The sequence below is a fragment of the Trichomonas vaginalis genome, chromosome V (genome assembly GCF_026262505.1).
Source record: "Trichomonas vaginalis G3 chromosome V, whole genome shotgun sequence".
NCBI lineage: Eukaryota > Parabasalia > Trichomonadida > Trichomonadidae > Trichomonas > Trichomonas vaginalis.
The window spans coordinates 6,838,656-6,861,961 of NC_067207.1; the positions used below are offsets into that span (position 1 = coordinate 6,838,656).

At 29.7% G+C, this 23,306-nt stretch overlaps 3 protein-coding genes and 1 pseudogene across 4 annotated transcripts, besides 5 other annotated features; 3 read left to right on the top strand and 1 right to left on the bottom strand.

Annotated features, from left to right (window-relative positions):
* Positions 1 to 140: 140 nt before the first annotated feature.
* TVAGG3_0291010 (structural constituent of ribosome) lies at positions 141 to 774 on the bottom strand (the record flags this gene model as incomplete). The annotated part of the gene is made up of 1 exon (XM_001580299.2): positions 366 to 770. The coding sequence occupies one exon, from the start codon at positions 768 to 770 to the stop codon at positions 366 to 368; it is 405 nt and encodes a 134-aa protein (XP_001580349.1).
* Positions 775 to 1,928: 1,154 nt separating this feature from the next.
* Positions 1,929 to 2,523: a mobile genetic element.
* Positions 2,524 to 3,469: 946 nt separating this feature from the next.
* Positions 3,470 to 7,425: a mobile genetic element.
* TVAGG3_0291040 lies at positions 6,823 to 7,166 on the top strand (annotated as a pseudogene). Its single transcript has one exon. A coding segment is annotated over exon 1 (344 nt).
* An 8,316-nt stretch (positions 7,426 to 15,741) lies between the features above and the next one.
* Positions 15,742 to 16,819, top strand: TVAGG3_0291050 (uncharacterized protein; the record flags this gene model as incomplete). Its single annotated transcript, XM_001285491.1, has 1 exon — positions 15,742 to 16,819. A coding segment is annotated over one exon (1,078 nt), but the record flags the coding sequence as incomplete, so codon positions are not given.
* Positions 16,820 to 19,476: 2,657 nt separating this feature from the next.
* Positions 19,477 to 19,616: a mobile genetic element.
* Positions 19,582 to 19,616: a terminal%2Cinverted (terminal inverted repeat of Kolobok-5_TV transposon ID:TVAGG3_0291070).
* Positions 19,617 to 20,390: a mobile genetic element.
* A 740-nt stretch (positions 20,391 to 21,130) lies between these two features.
* TVAGG3_0291090 (DNA binding) lies at positions 21,131 to 22,995 on the top strand (the record flags this gene model as incomplete). Its single annotated transcript, XM_001583911.2, has 1 exon — positions 21,265 to 21,702. The coding sequence occupies one exon, from the start codon at positions 21,265 to 21,267 to the stop codon at positions 21,700 to 21,702; it is 438 nt and encodes a 145-aa protein (XP_001583961.1).
* Positions 22,996 to 23,306: the final 311 nt, after the last annotated feature.

Genomic DNA, 23,306 nt, shown 5'->3' on the forward strand with positions numbered 1-23,306 from the left:
TAGCTTAGATTTTTATGATATTGACTTTGATTAGTATTTTATATGAATAAATTTGTTTGATTAAATCATATTTTTTATATTCATCTTATTTAAACTTGAAATACCTTTGTTTAAGTGTAATTATACAATACAAAATGAAATAACATCCAGTATCATTTGACTTTTAGAAATTGCAAATCTATATTTTGTAATGAGAGAAATTCATGATTTGAAAGAAACTAATTCTGAGTCATTGATTAGTAGCTTCGCCAAAAATTCAAGCGCAGGCAATAAAATCAAACTATAAAAATAAAAAATATAATATCTAAATTACGAGGATTTCTGTATTGAGCCAGAACATTTTACTTTTCTAAAAATATATATATTTAGTTAGACTTGATTTGCTTGCCCTCCTTGTCAACTGTGTAGTGGCAGTTACCGCAGTACTGGCGGCCATCCTTGTGCTTGGCAAGGAAGCAGCCCTTGCAGTGTGGGCACTCCTTACGCTGGGCTTCGACAGAGCCATCCTTTCCGATCTTGAAGAGCTTAAGGATTTTCAGCTTCTCTTTCTTGCGCTGGTGTGGGACACGCTTCTTGGAGACGAAGTTCTTTTTCTTCCTCTTCTTCTTCTTGCCACCATCATCGACTTCGAATTCATCGAGGATGGCGTTCTCGAAGACGGCACCGGCAAGCTCAAGGCCTGTGAAAGCCTTGAGTTCCTCAAGTGTGAGGCCCTCTGGGACCTCAAGGGTGAGGAATTTACCACTGAGGCTACGAACGAAAACCTGCATTGATAAAAAGGTTGGGCCACAGCGTCAGAAAGTGACACATGAAAAGAACAAGAATTATTTTTTATAAACAATAAGATATTTTATTATATTTTCAATTAACATATCGGATTTTAAGTAAATTGGCCTTAGAAAATTCTTGGATCCAATTCAATTGATGGAAGAATTTGATTTTTGTCACCCAACATCTATTTTTGATTCACCATTTGTGTAAATTTAGCAACCTTTGCATCTAATACGTAAAACTTCAATAATTAATCAATGTGTATCCATTAATGATAGTTCATCATTTGTGAGAATGCATATATGGTATAAATGTGTTCAGAAGCATTCCTATAACATATAAAGAAAGAAAGATAGTATTCACAAATATCAGACTAAAATACTCAAAACTAGTGCAAATGAATTACATGAATGCCTAATATGATTAATAAAATAACATGTTTCTACAATAATGTATCAAATAATTGATAATTATCAACAGATCAAAATTTGAGATCCTCAAAGAGATTTATACTTGAAAAGAGGTAGATTAAGTCTTTGTGATCTTTATTATATGCTGAAATTCTTGAAATAGAAAGTGATAACCCTTATTGAAAATGTTTACAGCATCAATGAAGTGATAATCGTCAAACATCATTTGATCTATTGAATGGGATTGAACGATATTGAATTAGAAGGAAAATATATTACAAAGTAGATAGGCATTAGTTATGGGAATATGAAATCAAGAAATTGCAAGATTTCTCCAAATTTACATCCAAAAAGTGACAAATGTAATACAAAGGATTTCGGATTCATTATGTAAAGATCATGATTGCCAGTGGTCGATCAGATGTGGAACGAATAAATTGTGTACTAAGGATTGTGAGCTTACAAATACCATTCCAACAATGATGATGTCAAAATTTGTATTTTTTTACATTTTTGTATAGAAGGATACTATGCTAAACAAATCATATAGCACTCATGCAGTTTGAAAATTAGTAATATCTTATGGAGAGTTGACATTAGTTTGCATTCATGCGGTTCAAAATGATTTGAAATACATGAAAAATTTGCTTGATGAGGATGATGTATTGAATTTGATTAGTGTGAGCTAAATATTCGTAAAAATCATGGACTAATCATGGGTTAAAAATTTGGATGTGTGGTTAATTGGGTAAAAAAGGGGGTTGGCGTCCTAAGGCGTCCTAGTGTAAATTTCTCAAAATTGTGATATTTACATCACATTTTTGAAAGGTTTATGGGCGTCCTAAGGGAAAATTGAATAGCTAGGGCGTCCCGAATTTTCATTCTAAGATTTAAATATATTATATACTTAAGTATAATACAAGCAATATAAAAATTAAATTTTTATTATGTTAACTTATAAGAAATTTTTTTGAATTATCGTTGATTTATTGTAATCTTTCCAGGCTATACTTTTGAAATCAACTTTACCTGTCATACGCATTAATGTAGTAGATGTCTAGGTGTAGCTATTATATCCCAGCAACATTGGTATTTTATCATTGTAAGATATCAAAATGAAGCGTTTTTTCAGATATAATTTTTCGTAAATTTTTCAAAAATAAGATGGTAAAAAAGCCTCGACTTGCTCGAAAAATAACAATTTTTTTACTTGTAAAAATAACCCTTTTACAGCATGGGCAGCTATTCAATCACTATTTCTTTTTCTAAAAGTATATTTTTCAAAAAAAATTAAGATCAAATTCGACAATTTCTTGATGAAAGCAAAAATATTACACATACTGTTGCATGCTAAGATCAGTCATAATGTAAACCTCTCAATTTTATTGTCGTGGGAAGTATCTCAATTCCTTCAAAAAAATTGAAAAACTATTTAATTTTAAAAATATAATACTTTTAATTAGTTAATTAATTGGAGATATTTTTAAAAAATCACTTTTGATAATACTTTTGAGAACTTTAATTAAAAAAATATATTCAAAAATATCCAGGATATCAAGAGGGAATTGTTCCTTATGAGGTATATAGTTATGATGTATACCTCATAAGGAACAATTCCCTCCTTAAAATGAGAAAACTTGTTCGAAATTGTTTATCATTTCGAACAAGTTTTCTCGTTTTTAATAAGAAACTAAAGGATATGAGGCACTGATTATATATTAGTGCCTCACAGCCTTTAGTTTCTAATAGATAGCTGGGAAACTTTCTCCAAATGATAAGTTATTCAGAGAAAGTTTCCCAGCTATCAAGAGGGAATTGTTCCTTATGAGGTATATAGTTATGATGTATACCTCATAAGGAACAATTCCCTCCTTAAAATCGTAGACATTTTTATGCTTATTAATCAACCATTCAAAATCATATTCCTCTGAAAAGTTATTTTATTAAAAATTTAGAATTTTAATAAATATAGAGTTTGAATTTCATACAATACCTATATATTTTCAATAATGGAATTTGAAAACCAATCTCAAAAGTTCTCAGAAAACCTTTTTTTCATTAATTTTAAGAAATCTGAGTATTAAATTAAGTGATAAATTCGTTTGACACTACTTTAATTTTTAAATTCAAAAAATTATATGTGCTTCTTAAAATGACTCAAAAAATTTATTATAAAATAATATATAATATTAAAAATCCCACAACATTTTTTTACTTTACATAATCGTACTTCCTCGACGATTAATTTCCACTCAATTTCTATCGTTGACCGAACTTAGCATGCAACAATACTTCTAGATGCATGGGATAAAATATGCAATTATTCAATCAATTTGCATGATTTGAAAAAAAATCTAAATTTGATAAAAATGTAGAATTTTTTATTTTTAACTTGAGATTCGATTTTTTTGATCCAATTTGTGAATTTTTTTTGATCGGAATTTCAATTAATTTGTTGATCAAAAATGACCTCACAATGTTTGATCATAAGTGAAGTCATCTTCATGGGTATTTAGAAATTCCAAGAGAAATTGCTTATTTCTCGCAGATGTAATATCTGAGAAGATCGAATTTAAATATTCATAGAAACCCAAATCATTCTCCGGTTCGAATAATTCATCTGTTGCTTTTTCTGTTTTTTCTATGAATTTTAATAATTTGATTAATAAATCTTCATCAGGAAGAATTATTGCTGCATTTGTGATAAAATTCCATATTGAGGTAATATGGCAATAATTACATTTATAAAATGTAATTTTATCCAAAATTTTTTGGCAAATTCGCATAATAGCATTAATATTTGAAGCTGAGATTAAACCTGTGATTACTTCTGTAACTTTTGGAAAATCATCGCAATTTAATATCTCTTTATATTGAATTGAGAAATAAAAAAAAATCAAATGGATTCATTTCTTCAATTTCAAGGAGATTGTAAAAATTGATAGAAGTGTTATTGCAACAAATTGTATTTGCAGCAAAAAATATCATTTGCTCGATTCCATTTTTGGAATAAATTTGCTGGAACAATGTTGAATTAAAACAGTTGCTTAATTTTTCTTCATTGTTTTCATAAAAAAGTAACAAGTTTGCAACTGAAATTTCAAAATTTTGATAATTGCCAGTTATTTCAGTAAATATATATATTTGCTTTTCTTCATCTAAAAATGGCAAATATTGATTTGCAATATTAACTAAAGTTTGGGATAAATTGTTCCAGTTTGATTTTACAATTTGTGAGCACATTATGTAATATGTAAATTTATCCGCTTTGTAGGAATTTAAAATTGTTTGTTGTTCTGTTTCAGTTAAATTACTGAATTTTTCAAGATTAATATTGTGATAAAAAATAGAATCCTTGAAACATTCTGATATCTTTTCAATGTTTAAAACGGATGCTAAAAAATGTAAAAGAACTTCATCAGTCACTGTGATTTTTTTGAAAAATTTATCCCAATTCAAGCATCCAATTGATCTTTCTGTCATTGTACTTATGCATTGATAAAGTTGATTTAATGAATCCGAAGAATAATCATTATGCTTGACTAGTTGAGTTAGTTGATACAGACTGTCGTCAGCCATTTTAAAAAAATGAATAAAATTGTATAGTAAATTATATTTGTGAAATTTGTGACGCTACATTCAATCTAAGACCAATATCTCAAAGAATTCCTCATTTAAGTATTACTTTTCATTGTTTTTTAAAAAATATCTTTGCTTATTTGTTCACTTTTTTGACATTTATTATATGCTTTTTATCATATTTCCGATGATATGAATATATATTCTATATAAGAATGACGCTACATTCAATCTAAGACCAATATCTCAAAGAATTCCTCATTTAAGTATTACTTTTCATTTTTGATTCAATTTTCGAACGGTTTTCGTAAATTTTGCATCATTTCATTTTTTAATGGGAAAATCATCTATATTTAATCAAAAAAGAGCAAACTTTACAGACGAAAATAAAATATTTATCAGGGAACAATCTGATAAATACCAAAAATCAACATCGAGAGATGAAAAAACGAATATAATCAAACAAGTTCTTCAATATTTTAATATTAAATACGCCGAAAATGAATCTAAAGCTGTCAGAAGATATTTTAGTTATATTGCAGTTAAAAATATTCCCGCAGTTACTGGAAAATATCCTGATACAATTGTTCGCAAAGATATGCTTTATTCGCATGATCATACAAATATTATTAATTCAAATAATATTGAACGTTACTACCGTTGCATCGATCATTCTTGTCAAGCACGTTATTTAGTTAAAATTGAGAACAGTTCAGTTTCCGAAGATTTACAAAAGGAACATATACCCGAATGCAGACAATTTAAAAAGTTACAAAATGAAAAAAGTGATCTTCATAAATCAATGACTCTGACAGAAATATACAATAAGGCAATGGCAAAATTTTCTGAAGACAACGGCACTTTTCAGCAGATTAAAAAATTTATGACAGAACTTGCTGTTGGTACTGATGAAAACCCATTAATTAAAGATTCATTGGTCAGGGAAGTTTATAATAAGTCCAGAAAATTTTCTGTTGGAGAAAAAATTACAGACGATGAAATTGCTAATTTTTGTTTAATAAATGGCGAGCAGTTTTTCATTGGCCATGATTTTCAAGCAAATTGTGAGACGATGTTTTTTGGTTTTGAGAAGGCAATTCAATTTGCAAAAGAAGCCACATATTTATTTTGCGATGGAACTTTTAAAATTACACCAAAACATTTTCAAAAAGGACAGATGCTAACAATTATGATTTGTGAACCTTCAACAAATCAATATCTACCACTTTTATTTATATTCATGAAAAACCGCACATTTGAATCTTATAAGAAGGCATTTGAATATATTTTTACTGTCAAGGGTATTCAATTTTCAAAGCTAATTCAAATTCATTGTGATTTTGAAAAGGGAATGATAGAGGCACTTCAACAAATTTTCCCTAAAGTCCGTATAATTGGATGCCTATTTCATTTCAAACAAGCATTACACAGGAAACTTGTAGCACTTTATACAAAAAATTTCAATACTTTACAAAATTATTTATTTAAGCTATATTCTATTACTCCATTCATGTCTCATGAAGAATTTGTACTTACAATGCATATAATTAATCAAAATAAAGTTGATTCGATCAAAGATTATATTGATTATTTCAACAAAGTTTGGTTGCCGCACTACAATTTAATATCTCAATATAATAATGCAACTGCAATATTCACTAATGATTGCCTCGAGAGTATGCATTCAGAATTTTCTTCGTTAAAACATCCAAACATTTATGAAGCTATTAAGAAGATATCTCAAATCCAATTAGATAAATATAACGCCATCAAAAATAACCAGAAGATCGAGCGCCATATAAAAACCGTTATCACTGATAGCTACAAAAATTATATTCTTGACTGCTTTCAAAAAGAACTTGAGAAAACAATTTTTTCTATCAAACAATACAACGTAAGTGATCTTTCTTTGGCTCAGAACGAGATTTCTCCTATATTCCATAGAATCGGTTCATTGTTCGAAAATATTCCAGTTCATGATGCAGATATACTCAAATCGATCGATCTAACAGATAAAGATACAATGATCACTAAGTTTATTAATGAAAAAAGAGAAAAAATTATGGCATTATTTAATGAAACATTAATCATCCCGATTTTAATTCATCCACTCCAATTCAAACTAATTTTGAGCAAGCCGATACAAATCAAGGTTCAGATGCTCCAATTCGCTCCGAAAATTCAAATATTGCAGACTCTACAGATTTAGAACCAGAAAATCAAAACCATCCTTCTACAAATCAAATGTCTAGTAATCTAGAACATAAGCTGGACCTTCTTGATCATATTGAAAAACAATTATCGAAAATGCGCTCGTTATTGGGAATTCTTCCTACTACAAATGCTATTGTTGGGCCGTCAAAACAAGTTTCAGTTAATAGCAAGCAAAATTCTGAAAAAAAATAAGAAAAAATCTTCCATAACAACAAAATCAAACAATAAAAAACAAAATTCATCCGACAATCCTCCTAAACGTAAAGCTCCTATTTCGGAAAGGATTCTCAGCGATAATAACTTATATTTTCAAGTTCATCGAAAGAGATCGAAAAGCAAACGTTCCACATCTACAGAGAAAAAGAATTGATATATGAAGTCTAATTCCTTTTATAACTACTATATTTTTATTCTTATGACTAAAAAATAATATATTATTTAACAATTTTCAAAAGGTAGTCTCACGAGAAAACTGACGGTAAAAATTCGATGAAACCAGGTGCATTGTATAGTACACATATGTGGTAAATAAATGTCGATTAGCTTTGTAAAAAATATCCCACAGTTTTTGAGATCTTGAAAACGGCCATTCAAAAAGTCGAAAATTTTTCCGAGATGTTAATGGGCAAGACAGTTTTTCGACAAATAAATCGTAAACATGGGAATTAAAATAAGGCGTTATATTACATATATGGTAAAGGATATGGATGTGAAGAGCGTTAGTAGAATGGAAAGACTTTGAAATTTTAAAAAATTTATCTGGACTAAAAAATTATTTGATTTTAAAAAACATATTATATATCAATTGCTATATAGAACTATCATAACAGATTTTGGAAAAGCCGCAAATCCCCAAGCTGGAGAATTCATTAAATACTAATTATTCAGCTTTTTATGGGAAAGGAAGGTAGTGTAGTGATTGGGAACACTATGTTCTTTTTGAATCTAAAAGGCAACTGTTCAAATCATAACATCTTTGTTTTTTTTTCTTATTCTGCCATTATTGTTTTTCCTTGTTATGATTCAAATTAAAAATATTTTAGTAAAGGTATTTTGGACATCATTTTTTCACATTGTCTCAATGCAAATGTTTGAAAATTTTGTAGGCAATATGACAACTCTTTCAACATTTGTTCTCTTTTATTAACTCAAACAGATTTAGGATCTAATTTCATGCCTTCGAAGACATTTAAACCATCTTCAACATAATTTATTGACAAATTGATAACAATTACTCATGAATGTCGTAGATTTAATATCCTGTCACTCAGCAACAAATTCGGGTTCAATAACAAAGCTCAGTAAAAACTTTACAGAAATTCTCCAATTTATTTTAGTGTCTTTTTGCGTCATTACGGCTGCATTTTCTTCTGCATCTGAACGCTGTGTTGGAAGAAGACGAAATACAGAAACTTTCACAAGTAATCAGATTTTCTTGTCTTTCATGTTAAAATGCTTCATCTCGCTAGGTATACGTCATTTATTGGATGGATTGTTAGCTTTGTGTCCAAATAGCAAAAAAAAGGTATTAATTTAAATTTCGCATTTTGCATAAGTATACGCTTTAATTTATATCAAAACAGATTTAGATAGCTTAAAACAATATAGTTTACTCATAAATACATCTTGATAATTCACTTCTTCAATTTTCATAATCTTATATCCTGACCTATATCCTCTTATAAACCATATTTCTACTGAGATCTTCTTAAAGCATCTTTTTATCCCTATCTACGCCTCGAAACCCTATTTTTTCCGGCGGAATATGAATCTTCGGGTCTCGCTGATTCGATTTCTGCAGTCAGATCGTAAAAATACCACTACATAGCCTGATAATCTCAATTTAAGTTCCTTAATTTTTTGAAAAAAAAATTAAAACTCCCTTATCAAACATCATGCTCATTTTTACGAATTTCATTTTTCCTTTAAGTTTAAAATATACGTTTTAGCATGTTTATAATACATTTTCAATTTACATTTACATTTTTATTTTTGAATTGTTTATTTATATTTCCGTTTGAACAATAATATTTATTGAAAATTGTGAGAGAAACGGATATAATAAAAAACACCATACAACAAAATTCACTTTTTTTCATACTTACGCGGATCACTCCTTTTCGGCCCAATATGCCGGAAATGATAAAACTCTCAGATCTAGTTGCTAAGATCTAAACTCTCGACTCTCAAATCTACTTCCTCAGATCTTGTTGCTAAGATCTAAACTCTCGACTCTCAAATCTATTTCCTCAGATCTTGTTGCTAAGATCTACTTCCTCAGATCTTGTTGCTAAGATCTACTTCCTCAGATCTTGTTGCTAAGATCTAAACTCTCGACTCTCAAATCTACTTCCTCAGATCTTGTTGCTAAGATCTAAACTCTCGACTCTCAAATCTACTTCCTCAAATCTTGTTGCTAAGATCTAAACTCTCGACTCTCAAATCTACTTCCTCAGATCTTGTTGCTAAGATCTAAACTCTCGACTCTCAAATCTACTTCCTCAGATCTTGTTGCTAAGATCTACTTCCTCAGATCTTGTTGCTAAGATCTAAACTCTCGACTCTCAAATCTATTCCTCAGATCTTGTTGCTAAGATCTACTTCCTCAGATCTTGTTGCTAAGATCTACTTCCTCAGATCTTGTTGCTAAGATCTACTTCCTCAGATCTTGTTGCTAAGATCTAAACTCTCGACTCTCAAATCTACTTCCTCAGATCTTGTTGCTAAGATCTAAACTCTCGACTCTCAAATCTACTTCCTCAGATCTTGTTGCTAAGATCTACTTCCTCAGATCTTGTTGCTAAGATCTAAACTCTCGACTCTCAAATCTACTTCCTCAGATCTTGTTGCTAAGATCTACTTCCTCAGATCTTGTTGCTAAGATCTAAACTCTCGACTCTCAAATCTACTTCCTCAGATCTTGTTGCTAAGATCCAAACTCTCGACTCTCAAATCTACTTCCTCAGATCTTGTTGCTAAGATCTACTTCCTCAGATCTTGTTGCTAAGATCTACTTCCTCAGATCTTGTTGCTAAGATCCAAACTCTCGACTCTCAAATCTATTTCTCAGATCTTGTTGCTAAGATCTACTTCCTCAGATCTTGTTGCTAAGATCTACTTCCTCAGATCTTGTTGCTAAGATCTACTTCCTCAGATCTTGTTGCTAAGATCTACTTCCTCAGATCTTGTTGCTAAGATCTACTTCCTCAGATCTTGTTGCTAAGATCTAAACTCTCGACTCTCAAATCTACTTCCTCAGATCTTGTTGCTAAGATCTACTTCCTCAGATCTTGTTGCTAAGATCTAAACTCTCGACTCTCAAATCTACTTCCTCAGATCTTGTTGCTAAGATCTACTTCCTCAGATCTTGTTGCTAAGATCTAAACTCTCGACTCTCAAATCTACTTCCTCAGATCTTGTTGCTAAGATCCAAACTCTCGACTCTCAAATCTACTTCCTCAGATCTTGTTGCTAAGATCTACTTCCTCAGATCTTGCTAAGATCTACTTCCTCAGATCTTGTTGCTAAGATCTACTTCCTCAGATCTTGTTGCTAAGATCCAAACTCTCGACTCTCAAATCTATTTCCTCAGATCTTGTTGCTAAGATCTACTTCCTCAGATCTTGTTGCTAAGATCTACTTCCTCAGATCTTGTTGCTAAGATCTACTTCCTCAGATCTTGTTGCTAAGATCCAAACTCTCGACTCTCAAATCTACTTCCTCAGATCTTGTTGCTAAGATCTAAACTCTCGACTCTCAAATCTACTTCCTCAGATCTTGTTGCTAAGATCTAAACTCTCGACTCTCAAATCTACTTCCTCAGATCTTGTTGCTAAGATCTACTTCCTCAGATCTTGTTGCTAAGATCCAAACTCTCGACTCTCAAATCTATTTCCTCAGATCTTGTTGCTAAGATCTACTTCCTCAGATCTTGTTGCTAAGATCTACTTCCTCAGATCTTGTTGCTAAGATCCAAACTCTCGACTCTCAAATCTATTTCCTCAGATCTTGTTGCTAAGATCCAAACTCTCGACTCTCAAATCTATTTCCTCAGATCTTGTTGCTAAGATCTAAACTCTCGACTCTCAAATCCACTTCCTCAGATCTTGTAGCTAAGATCTAAACTCTCGACTCTCAAATCTACTTCCTCAGATCTTGTTGCTAAGATCTAAACTCTCGACTCTCAAATCTACTTCCTCAGATCTTGTTGCTAAGATCTACTTCTCAGATCTTGTTGCTAAGATCTACTTCCTCAGATCTTGTTGCTAAGATCTACTTCCTCAGATCTTGTTGCTAAGATCTACTTCCTCAGATCTTTGTTGCTAAGATCTAAACTCTCGACTCTCAAATCTACTTCCTCAGATCTTGTTGCTAAGATCTACTTCCTCAGATCTTGTTGCTAAGATCTAAACTCTCGACTCTCAAATCTACTTCCTCAGATCTTGTTGCTAAGATCTACTTCCTCAGATCTTGTTGCTAAGATCTAAACTCTCGACTCTCAAATCTACTTCCTCAGATCTTGTTGCTAAGATCTACTTCCTCAGATCTTGTTGCTAAGATCTACTTCCTCAGATCTTGTTGCTAAGATCTACTTCCTCAGATCTTGTTGCTAAGATCGATCTATTATACTCAATTTTACTTATGCAATATAGATCACCTTTATTATGATTCTCTTTATCTGTACTTGTTTAAAATTAAATTACATCATAAAGATCTAATTACAAATTATTTAGAATTTTGAAATAAAACCAGTATTTTATCAAATGCTTTGAGATTAATGCATTCAAACTTAAAAAAAAGATATATTCAGATCAATTTCAATATTATTGATTTTTTACTGTAAAAACTATGTCTACATAGATCTCAAACAATTTTATTAGATACTCTTTTTCCCAATTTTTTTCAAAATCTCTTTTTACATATCAAAAATTGCATTTTTCAATTTCATTTTTATTTTTTCCATATTTTTTTTGGAATTTGGATATGCGTCAAAAGTAGTTATGTCATTAGAAAAATATTAGATATCTGAAGAGAAAATGATAACTTAGAGAGTTTTAAAGATTTTATTTTCGAATACAAATATAGACCTCAGAGGAATACATTCTAAATAAATTTGTATCTGAGGGTGAATAAATAAGAACAAAATTTAAAGGGTTAGCATAAATAATGTAGAAATTAAGATTGGAATTTAAATTTAATACAAAATTAAAGGGAATGAATTTGCGATTAGTAGGGTATGGCAAATGGATTGGGAAACATTGGTTACACATGAAAATTATCAGATGTAAGAATTTGGTGCAGATATTTTAAAAATGAGATCTGAGTGCTTAAACATTAAAAGTAGATCTTTCAAAAAGATCTGAGGAAGTAGATCTTAGCAACAAGATCTGAGGAAGTAGATTTGAGAGTCGAGAGTTTAGATCTTAGCAACAAATCTGAGAAGTAGATCTTAGCAACAAGATCTGAGGAAGTAGATTTGAGAGTCGAGAGTTTAGATCTTAGCAACAAGATCTGAGGAAGTAGATCTTAGCAACAAGATCTGAGGAAGTAGATTTGAGAGTCGAGAGTTTAGATCTTAGCAACAAGATCTGAGGAAGTAGATTTGAGAGTCGAGAGTTTGGATCTTAGCAACTAGATCTGAGAGTTTTATCATTTCCGGCATATTGGGCCGAAAAGGAGTGATCCGCGTAAGTATGAAAAAAAGTGAATTTTGTTGTATGGTGTTTTTTATTATATCCGTTTCTCTCACAATTTTCAATAAATATTATTGTTCAAACGGAAATATAAATAAACAATTCAAAAATAAAAATGTAAATGTAAATTGAAAATGTTGCATGCTAAGATCAGTCATAATGTAAACCTCTCAATTTTATTGTCGTGGGAAGTATCTCAATTCCTTCAAAAAAATTGAAAAACTATTTAATTTTAAAAATATAATACTTTTAATTAGTTAATTAATTGGAGATATTTTTAAAAAATCACTTTTGATAATACTTTTGAGAACTTTAATTAAAAAAATATATTCAAAAATATCCAGGATATCAAGAGGGAATTGTTCCTTATGAGGTATATAGTTATGATGTATACCTCATAAGGAACAATTCCCTCCTTAAAATGAGAAAACTTGTTCGAAATTGTTTATCATTTCGAACAAGTTTTCTCGTTTTTAATAAGAAACTAAAGGATATGAGGCACTGATTATATATTAGTGCCTCACAGCCTTTAGTTTCTAATAGATAGCTGGGAAACTTTCTCCAAATGATAAGTTATTCAGAGAAAGTTTCCCAGCTATCAAGAGGGAATTGTTCCTTATGAGGTATATAGTTATGATGTATACCTCATAAGGAACAATTCCCTCCTTAAAATCGTAGACATTTTTATACTTATTAATCAACCATTCAAAATCATATTCCTCTGAAAAGTTATTTTATTAAAAATTTAGAATTTTAATAAATATAGAGTTTGAATTTCATACAATACCTATATATTTTCAATAATGGAATTTGAAAACCAATCTCAAAAGTTCTCAGAAAACCTTTTTTTCATTAATTTTAAGAAATCTGAGTATTAAATTAAGTGATAAATTCGTTTGACACTACTTTAATTTTTAAATTCAAAAAATTATATGTGCTTCTTAAAATGACTCAAAAAAATTTTATTATAAAATAATATATAATAATATTAAAAATCCCACAACATTTTTTTACTTTACATAATCGTACTTCCTCGACGATTAATTTCCACTCAATTTCTATCGTTGACCGAACTTAGCATGCAACAAAAATGTATTATAAACATGCTAAAAAGCGTATATTTTAAACTTAAAGGAAAAATGAAATTCGTAAAAATGAGCATGATGTTTGATAAGGGAGTTTTAATTTTTTTTTCAAAAAAATTAAGGAACTTAAATTGAGATTATCAGGCTATGTAGTGGTATTTTTACGATCTGACTGCAGAAATCGAATCAGCGAGACCCGAAGATTCATATTCCGCCGGAAAAATAGGGTTTCGAGGCGTAGATAGGGATAAAAAGATGCTTTAAGAAGATCTCAGTAGAAATATGGTTTATAAGAGGATATAGGTCAGGATATAAGATTATGAAAATTGAAGAAGTGAATTATCAAGATGTATTTATGTAAGGGTTTCCTTTTGCGAAAAAAACGTACAATACGCAATTTCGCTAAAAAAACATTTAGCTAGTAATTTCGACCTTTGACTCCACTCAAGACGTCACTTTTTTAATTTTGCGGTATCATATTTTTGGAAAATCTTTATGAATATTATATAAAAAGTCTCTTTAATATCTATATTTCATATTTTTATCGATTTTTAAAGTTTTTGCGAAAAGTATTCAATTATTTTTGCTATTTGGTCGGGTAAATGTCAGATTTGCGACATTTTCTGATATGATATTCAGATTCTACGTTGATAATAATGCTTATAGAACCCTCTTGCTATTGTGTCAAAATTGCGAAACCGATAGCAAAAATATCTCGCAATATCAAAATTGAGATATTGAGTGAATTATGCATTATAGAGATTAAAAATCTGATTTGTGAAAACATCTCATCAGTTTCTAGCTAATTCAAAAATCTTTACTATCTTATTTGATTAAAATGAAAAGGGAATAGTTTCATTATGCTTTAAATGACAGCCTTATAATATAATCATAGTTTTCGCTCAATATGCAGCATTTTTTTTTCGAAATCTATGGTCAATATCCTAAATACTGATTGCTTTGCATTCATATCTCTTACATTTTCTATACCCACATCACTATTCATTGCTATTCCTATCTTTTTCATTTTTGTTTGTTTCTCATAATTTCTCAAAAAACACGATAACTTGATATTTGTAAATATCATACTTTATAACGTAAATAAGAACTTGACCTATTAAGAAAAGCAGTAATGAAAAGAAAATCTGAAATTCATAAAAATTACAAGTTTCTGATGACAATTAGCTTAATTAAACCAGGTACAAGATTATATAATTGTATTTTCTATCCAATTATCCATATAATATCTTATCCAGAAAAAATAACTTGATCAATACCAAATGATTTTTTAACTAGTAAATAAAGTATTTTCTTTACACACACATTGTATATCATAGTTTTTTTTTTTGTTTCGCAAAACATCCAAAAACAAATATGCTATAAAAGTGACAATTTTAGCAAAACGAAACCCTTAATTTATGAGTAAACTATATTGTTTTAAGCTATCTAAATCTGTTTTGATATAAAACGAAAAAGAAATGCTTTAAGTGTTCGGCCACTTAATCATTTTCCCACAAATCATTATGAACAGTGAGAAGATAGAAATTAATTTATCATGTGTAGATATTGCCACATTTAAGAAGCTTGAAAAGCTTATTAAAGAAAAACTTCCTGGTGTTATTTATAATAATATCGCAGATTATCAAACAAGTCCCAATCAATCAAAACTATTACAAGAGAATACTATTAAATCAATGATTGCAGCTTCCAAAAACCGTGCTCTAAGCTATCAAAGATCTCTGCAAATGAAAAAAAATCAATGAACAAAGAAAAATACAAGATGGAACTGCAGACGAATTAGAACAAGAAGCAGAAAAGGCAGATCTTGAAACTCTCAATGACAATGAAGATGATTCTGATGATCAAGATGAAGATGAAACAAATGGTGATGAATCCTTGAGTTTAAGCGAAATATTATTAGATGATTATACCCCATTATTTAAGTACCCTCCGTTTGCAGATAAATTAACGTGTGTTATCATTAATAACATGTTATATAATTTAAATTTTCCAAACTCAAAGAGCCGACGATACTATGCGGAGACACTTCAATTTGCCTTTATGTTGTATTGCAAACAACCCTCAGAATATTTGTTGGCAAGACAGAAACTTATGTTGCCATCAAAAGCAACTCTATTTCGAGTCTTTGGTAAAGATATTGCAGCATGGAAGGAACTTTTGCTTTCAAAATCATCTTCACTCCCAGTATTCCTCAGATTCAGGGAATTATATCCATATACAGATGAGGAATTACGTGAACAATGCCATTTTTGCATTGGAATAGATGCAATCACAGGCAAATTATGGAAGAAGTCCGGCCATGACGATCAAATCGAGGACTTATTTGCATTATATTTGATGCCATTAGATTGCAAAGGTCCATCAATATGTTTGCATATAATACAACATACAAATGGTCTTGCATCTGGAATTATGAGTGAAATCTTGGATTACATTGCTACAGTTCAGAAAACACTGAATGTTCCAGTTTTTACAACTGATGGTGACAAATCTTACGATTTTGTTTATCAGATATTCTTTCACCATTGGTACAGCCTAGTTACTGGCTTTGATGGATTAGTAGAAGTCCTTAAAAGTGCAAAATTCCAAGATCTTAAGATTATCTTCATCGCGGACGTCGTTCATATAGGCAAAAACCTCAGAACGTTATTAATTTTCCCCAATAAGTTAATCTTTTTGCAACCTTATGATCCAACGCTGCACGTCGATATTACAAAAATTAGATTATTTTCCAAACTTGGAGATGCAATTAACAACTGTGATAAGTCTACCACACTCAATGACAAATATCCTGTAACAATCTTTAACGTTCAAACCGTCAAGGATATGCTAGATAATAATTGCTACACTGAAGCAACTTGGCTCCTTCCACTTGCACTTTGGTTTGAGGGAGTCCGAAATACCATATTACCAGTTGAAGCAAGATTGTCAATGTTCAAACTTGCTTTTTTCATCTTGCATTTCTTTCTCAGATTGCAAGATGTGGTCGGAGTCACTGATAGACTTCCTAATATAGAGACACCAGATCATCGTCTCAAATTCAAAGGTTATCTTTTTGCCAGAAGAATGCATCTTCTGAAAATGGCGACATCTCTTCTCACTCTTTATGGATTTTTAGAGGAATTCCCGAATATAAATTTTCAACATCTCACAACCCTTCCGGTTGAACATTTATTTGCCTTATTCCGAAAATTTGCGCATTCAAAAAAAGAAGTTAAAGATTTGATGAGTGCGGGAGCGCATTTGGTAATGAACCAAACCTACCGTGAACAAAATTTTGATCGTCTTGTGTCAGAATGCAGACTTGATAATTCAGGAGCAAATATGGCAAATGTCGAGGAGATGCCAGAAGATATTAAGTCCCAATATATATTCACAGATGAAGATATTGCCAGTATTACGACCGATCTTATGTATTTAGTTGGTTGGCACGAAGATCAGGTATTTTCAGTTTGGGGAAGATTAATAAAATACAATCACACACAACCATTAAGTGTTTTTGAACCTTACAGCAAAGATTTTCCGCGTAATGGAGTGGAAATTTTAAGACAAAAACTGGATCAAATTATTGAAATAAAAGCTCCAGTTCCTTTTTCAGAAAATAGGGGCTATTGCCCATCTCAAGCATACGAAACACAGTTACAAAAAGTGCCGATGGCCAAAACACCTCTTTATGAGAATTTCAATGACATACTACAATTCGCAAACTCAAATTCCTCTTCTTCTACAGAAAACTCTACAACTACAGATTCTACATCTCAAGGAATTCAATCTCAAAATTCAAATTTTCCAAATGAAAATTTGGAAAATTCCCAAAATGCAGAATCAACTGATGATTTTCAATCATTAATAACGCCAATACAAGAAGATCATTTTCCTTCTGCCAACGAACTAAAACAATGGTTTGATATTGCCCATGATGTTTTAATTAGTCCGCCACCTGAGAATCAACATCCAGAAATTGATGAAGAAGAGACACAAAAAGCAATTTATCTATTACAAAACTTAGACTTTCCTAAGAAATAAAATTATTTAATTTATTCTTGTTTGTTTTTTAATTAAACATGTATATTTATTAACATTTCCTTTTTTAATACCTTTCCAACTTCTATTAGTAACAAACACATAACTAATTTGAAGATTTAGCGTTATGAAGAAGTATCCAAGTAATAACGTCAATAATGCATTTGCGATAGGATATAATTGCACCAAAGGTTAAAACTTGTATAAAGAATGAAAAATGAAATTTAATACAATTTTTTTTCGAAAAAAATCCATGCTTGGCTAGATTTTCATAGTTATTGAATATGCATTACTGACATCTTGTAAAAGATGCCGATCAAGGCTTTCAAGATTGCTAAATTTCTCGATTAAAATTTACATTTTTTTTTATTTGTGTTTAATTACATTTTACAGTTTGCAGACTTACATAAAATCCGCAACATAGTGGTTATTTAATATTTGCCCCACAGTATTGTAGTTTGAAATTTACGATAAGATTATAATTGATAAAGTAAGGTTTTGTCATTAATGCATCTTATAAACTTTCATTGATAAATATGGATAGATAAGTTCTGTGTTCAAAAGTAAGCATTTTTTAAAACGCGCAATTATATCAAGAACGACTATCATAAATTCATGAGTATCGATGATTTTCGTTTAGGATGGACTTAATCGGCTTGATTGATATACATATTTTAAAATGGCATAGCTTTGTGCATGTTATGTCAAGCATTGTGCCAAACCAATTTAAAATGAAACAAATTATTTTAAAGAAACTATATATGAACTATTCGAACACTTTATATTAATGTAGGGAGCTATAAATTTAAATATTCTAAAAATTTATTTATTTGTTAAGAGTTCGGAACAAATTTATTATTGAATATATAGGAAATCAAATAATTATGCATAATCGCATAAAAAAATGCTGAAACAATGAAAAGAAAAAAATAGTTGCCCAATAGAAAAAGTCGAACCCATACCCCTACCCATTGAGTTATCCTCACTTTCAAGTTTCGATCGAAAAAAAGGTATTTAATCGCGTAACTCGCACCGTTTAGTCGTATTTCGAAGTTCTATATAGTATTAAAGATTAAGTTACATTATGTACAAAATAACTTTTTATTGTTATTTGATTTTGATAGCATTATTAGCTGAATATGAAAAATCTCGTAGAAATAATCATTTCATTCAGACATAAGTATTGGATTTTTTCCGAACAAGCATAATAACACACGTTTCATATTATAATTTATTTCATTTCTGTACAAAATTTAGATAACGATATCAAATAAAAAAAACTGTGGCATTTTTTTACTTCAAACTATCATGAAGTGTAACCAAATTGGGTGAGTATTCTTGCTATCAGTATGACATGAAAAAGTGAACGACAAAAATTGAAGATATTGTAGTTAACTCGGATTTTTTTAATTGCAAACACATCTATAATTTGTTTAAATATCATTTATTATATCAAAATCGAAAAATTCGTTTTTGGAAATCTTTGAATTTATGAGAAGTTCTACAAAGACACTTACAAATATAGCGTTTGCAATAAAAAGGCTCTTTAATCTTCTTCATCCTTGCTCAGAAACTTCTACTGGTTACCTTACGGGTAACCTGCAAAGCTGCTTCCAAGGCATCGGGAAAATAACGTATTTTCGTGAGACTACCTTTAATTTTCATTTTTTTTCTTTTAAGGGTGCCCTATAACGATAATGTAAACATCACAAAATTAACCTTATTAGAACTCGAATGAATGGATTATCCAGATTCTAGTTCTCAATATAATAGCCTTAAAAGTGCTTTTCTGAGGGTGGTTTATCGTCTATAGGGCACCCTTAACAATTTCGTTTTATTTCCATTTATTGTTAAATGATTTTTAGCATACACCTTTCTTTGTTCATCTTCTAAATACAATTTATTTTTTCTTAGATATAATTCTATTCATTCAATTCGATCGTCATTTTTCAGTACATGATCGTAATTTTCAATTATTGATCGCGATTTTACTTCAGAATTTGTTCGCAATATTGCTTATCAAAATTATATCTCTATTCTCTCATTTCTGTTTAGTCAATATCATTACACTCCTATTGTCTAATAACATGCTATTAATTTTCTTAAAATTAAAAAAAAATATCAACTTTTAAAAACAGAAACTTAACATCCTTAGGTCAATGGATTTTGATGTGAGATACATTTAATCTGTTTTTCTTTTTTTTATTTTAAATAATTGAATATTTATAGTTGTTATGGGTCTTACATCATGTAAAACGAATTTTCTTAAAGTAAATTTACTTTTTCTTCAATCTTTCTTACATATTTATTAAAAAAAAAATTATCCAAAAAAAGATGTTTTAGAATGAAAAAAAAATAGAAAAATCTTCATTTATAGTCTTTCTTGAATGTATACGTTTTGATTTTTTTCTTTTTTAAAAAATTCAATTTCTAGAAAAATCGAGAAAAAATCATTTTCTTCTATTTTTTTAGGACGCCATACCCATTGAAATCTCCTCTCAGGACGCCATAAACTATTCAATTATGGTGTAAACTTCTCAAAAATTGAATAGTTTACATCAGGACGCCTTAGGACGCCAACCCTTTACGCGCCCGGTTAATTGAGTTCAATGATTTGTTTTCTGTATCTTGAATATATGGTGCATTTCTGATCATTTTTATAAGAAAGTGCTATTTGATTATTGTTTTCTTTTGAAAATACATTTGTCAAATGCGAAAAATAACATAGTAAAGGATAAACATAAGTATTTGCAATGTGTATAGGGACAATTAAATTTTAAATAATAAAAATGGATAAGTGCACAGGGCGATAATGTGAGAGGCCGAACAAACCATCAATTCTTATTGAATTTTTGTGAGATAAACGTCAAAGTATTCGAATAAGAAATTATATATTTATCTAATGTATTTATATTTTTCTTAAAGAAAATTGATGTGATAATTTTCAAAAGTGGTTCAGAAATAATTGAAGCGAGAAATTTTGCAAATTACCTCAGAATTTTCAGAGGATTGAGCGGCAACTCAATCCTCTGAAATAGTCTGTGGTAATTTTTAGTCTCTACACTATTTCAATATAAGCTCCATTTTTAAACAGTTTTTAAAAATCGAGCATTGAAAAGTGTGATGAGACTGAAGGATTATCTCCAAATGGTAAATCGTAATTTCATATATTACATCCAACATAGTGTCTTTAAATGAAATTTTCCCGTGATCGATATTAATTTTGAGAGAAATAAAAATGAAGTAATGAATACATAAAGATATAAAAGAATATCACTTAATTACATATAAAAGTGACATTCTTGATTGGATATTTGTGAATAACCCATCATTTGCGGTTTTTTTACGGTACTCAATTTTTTTTTCAATCAATAAGTTAGTGCTAATACTAATATAAAGATATTTTTCACAAAATACTCTTCAGGAAATTGAATAATATTGAATTGATTGATCAAATCATTTTCATAAATGTACTCACCAATTGATTCCTCCAGCGATAGCAACGAATATGATCATCATATAGTCTTTCCAGATATATATACACTTATGATGAGCCGTGGAGTTACAATAGATAAGTCAATGATGTCTCTTTTCCCAGTTGAAAACGTACTTCCAGAACCAGAAATAAATGTAGAGATACCAATAAAGAAAAGAAAAGAAGGTAAGCGTACCCTATTTTCTGATTCTCAACGTTCAATCCTTATGCACTGGTTGAAGAATCATCAAAGTAATCCTTACCCAACAGCTACAGAAAAGCAAGAATTAATGGATAAAACAGGCCTAAATCGTGATCAGATTAACGTTTGGTTCACAAATAATAGAGTTCGCCATGGAATGTCTTGCTCTTCTCAACATCATGGCAAAAATTCACATTCTCACGGATATTCATTCCGTTCTTCTCATTAATTAGCTTTTGTTTGTTAATGTAAATAGTATATTTTGTAAATTTCTCTCTCTCAATAATTGGCTATCTTTCTCTCTATTCTATCAAAAATTTGAATACTATCGTTTTTACAATATTGAATTTATTTCAAAATTGTGACCAATCAAGAAGAATATCATCTCACTTTTGATCCTACATCATAAATCAAACTTTTAATATTACAAGCATGATCTTAATAATCAATATTATGCAGATTCGGCATCAAAACCTAAATTGATATGGAGTTGAGAAAAATCAATTAGCGTATCAATTGATACTCCGTTAATTATCTTTATTTGCAAAATTTATCTCGATTTTGATTGATAAAAAATACGATATCAAACAGTCTTTGCAATTTTGAGAAACAAGTCTATATTTAAACGTTACAAATTGACTCTTCTTAGAAATATTGTTCTTTTTTGTGATTTGATAAAAGAGTGAAATTTCAATAAAATTTCTATTTCATTTGATGGTTCAACTGTATAAAATTCCTACGTATTGCTCGTATTATTCAATATTTTGAGAGCAAATACGAACAGAACGTTTCTCATGGACAATATTTGCTATTTTTCATGAAACCATCATCAATGATAATTCGTATTTAAAACTTAGAAATATAAAATGCAGGCAAGTGTTATTTTATATTCAAAATCGATTGAACTTCTTAATTTCACTCTCATTTAACATTATTACCGAATAAAAATCGTTTTTATATATACATTATTGAAATATTAATTGACTAAACTGGTCATTTCATTAGCCCTTAGTGTCAATTAAAAATGGTGTAATTTTCAAATTTCCTCATTTCAAAAAAAAGAATAGAAGCTTTAGTATAACAATTTAAAGTTACATGAGTGTGGGTTAAATAAAATCTTTGTTAATAAAGTCTATATACCCTTTGAAATTAAGTCATTGCAATCTCGAAATTTCATTCAATAAGTGATGAGGAAATTTATCTCTTTACAATCTAGTATAGAATTTTAGAGTGATCGAATGCTGATCATTAGGTAATAATGTAGTTTGATGTTGAATGTTATTAATTAAACGTCAATGTATCAGATTCAATCTGGAAATTTTGATAAATTAAGGATGTTGTTTAATGTGTACTGATTGGTGGTTAATTTTATGTATTGTAATGAGAAATTTTTTGATCATATAACTTCTGAAAGAAATATCAGATGATTTTTGACTCAAGGATGCTAGAACTAGTCATTTGAAATCATCTTTGAATAAAGAAAAATTCCAAATTTTTTTTAAATTCTTCGAGACAATGGATGATGCAACATTTTTTTATAATGTTTTTTATTATTAATTTTTTTTTTGGAATTTTTTCTTGTTCAAACTCAAATTTCTATAAATGCTAATGAATAAGAGGAAATCCAAATTGGTGAATATATTTAATATTTCAAATTGTTATTAAATATCTGAAGTATTTTATATTAACTATTAAGTTTAAAATCAAATTATAATTTACCAATGAAATGTCATGATGTATTGAACTTTAACCTTATGAAAAACAATAGGTATTTTCATGGTTATTGTTATCAAGCTGGTATTCCCAATATCTGCAAAATATATTTTGATTTCT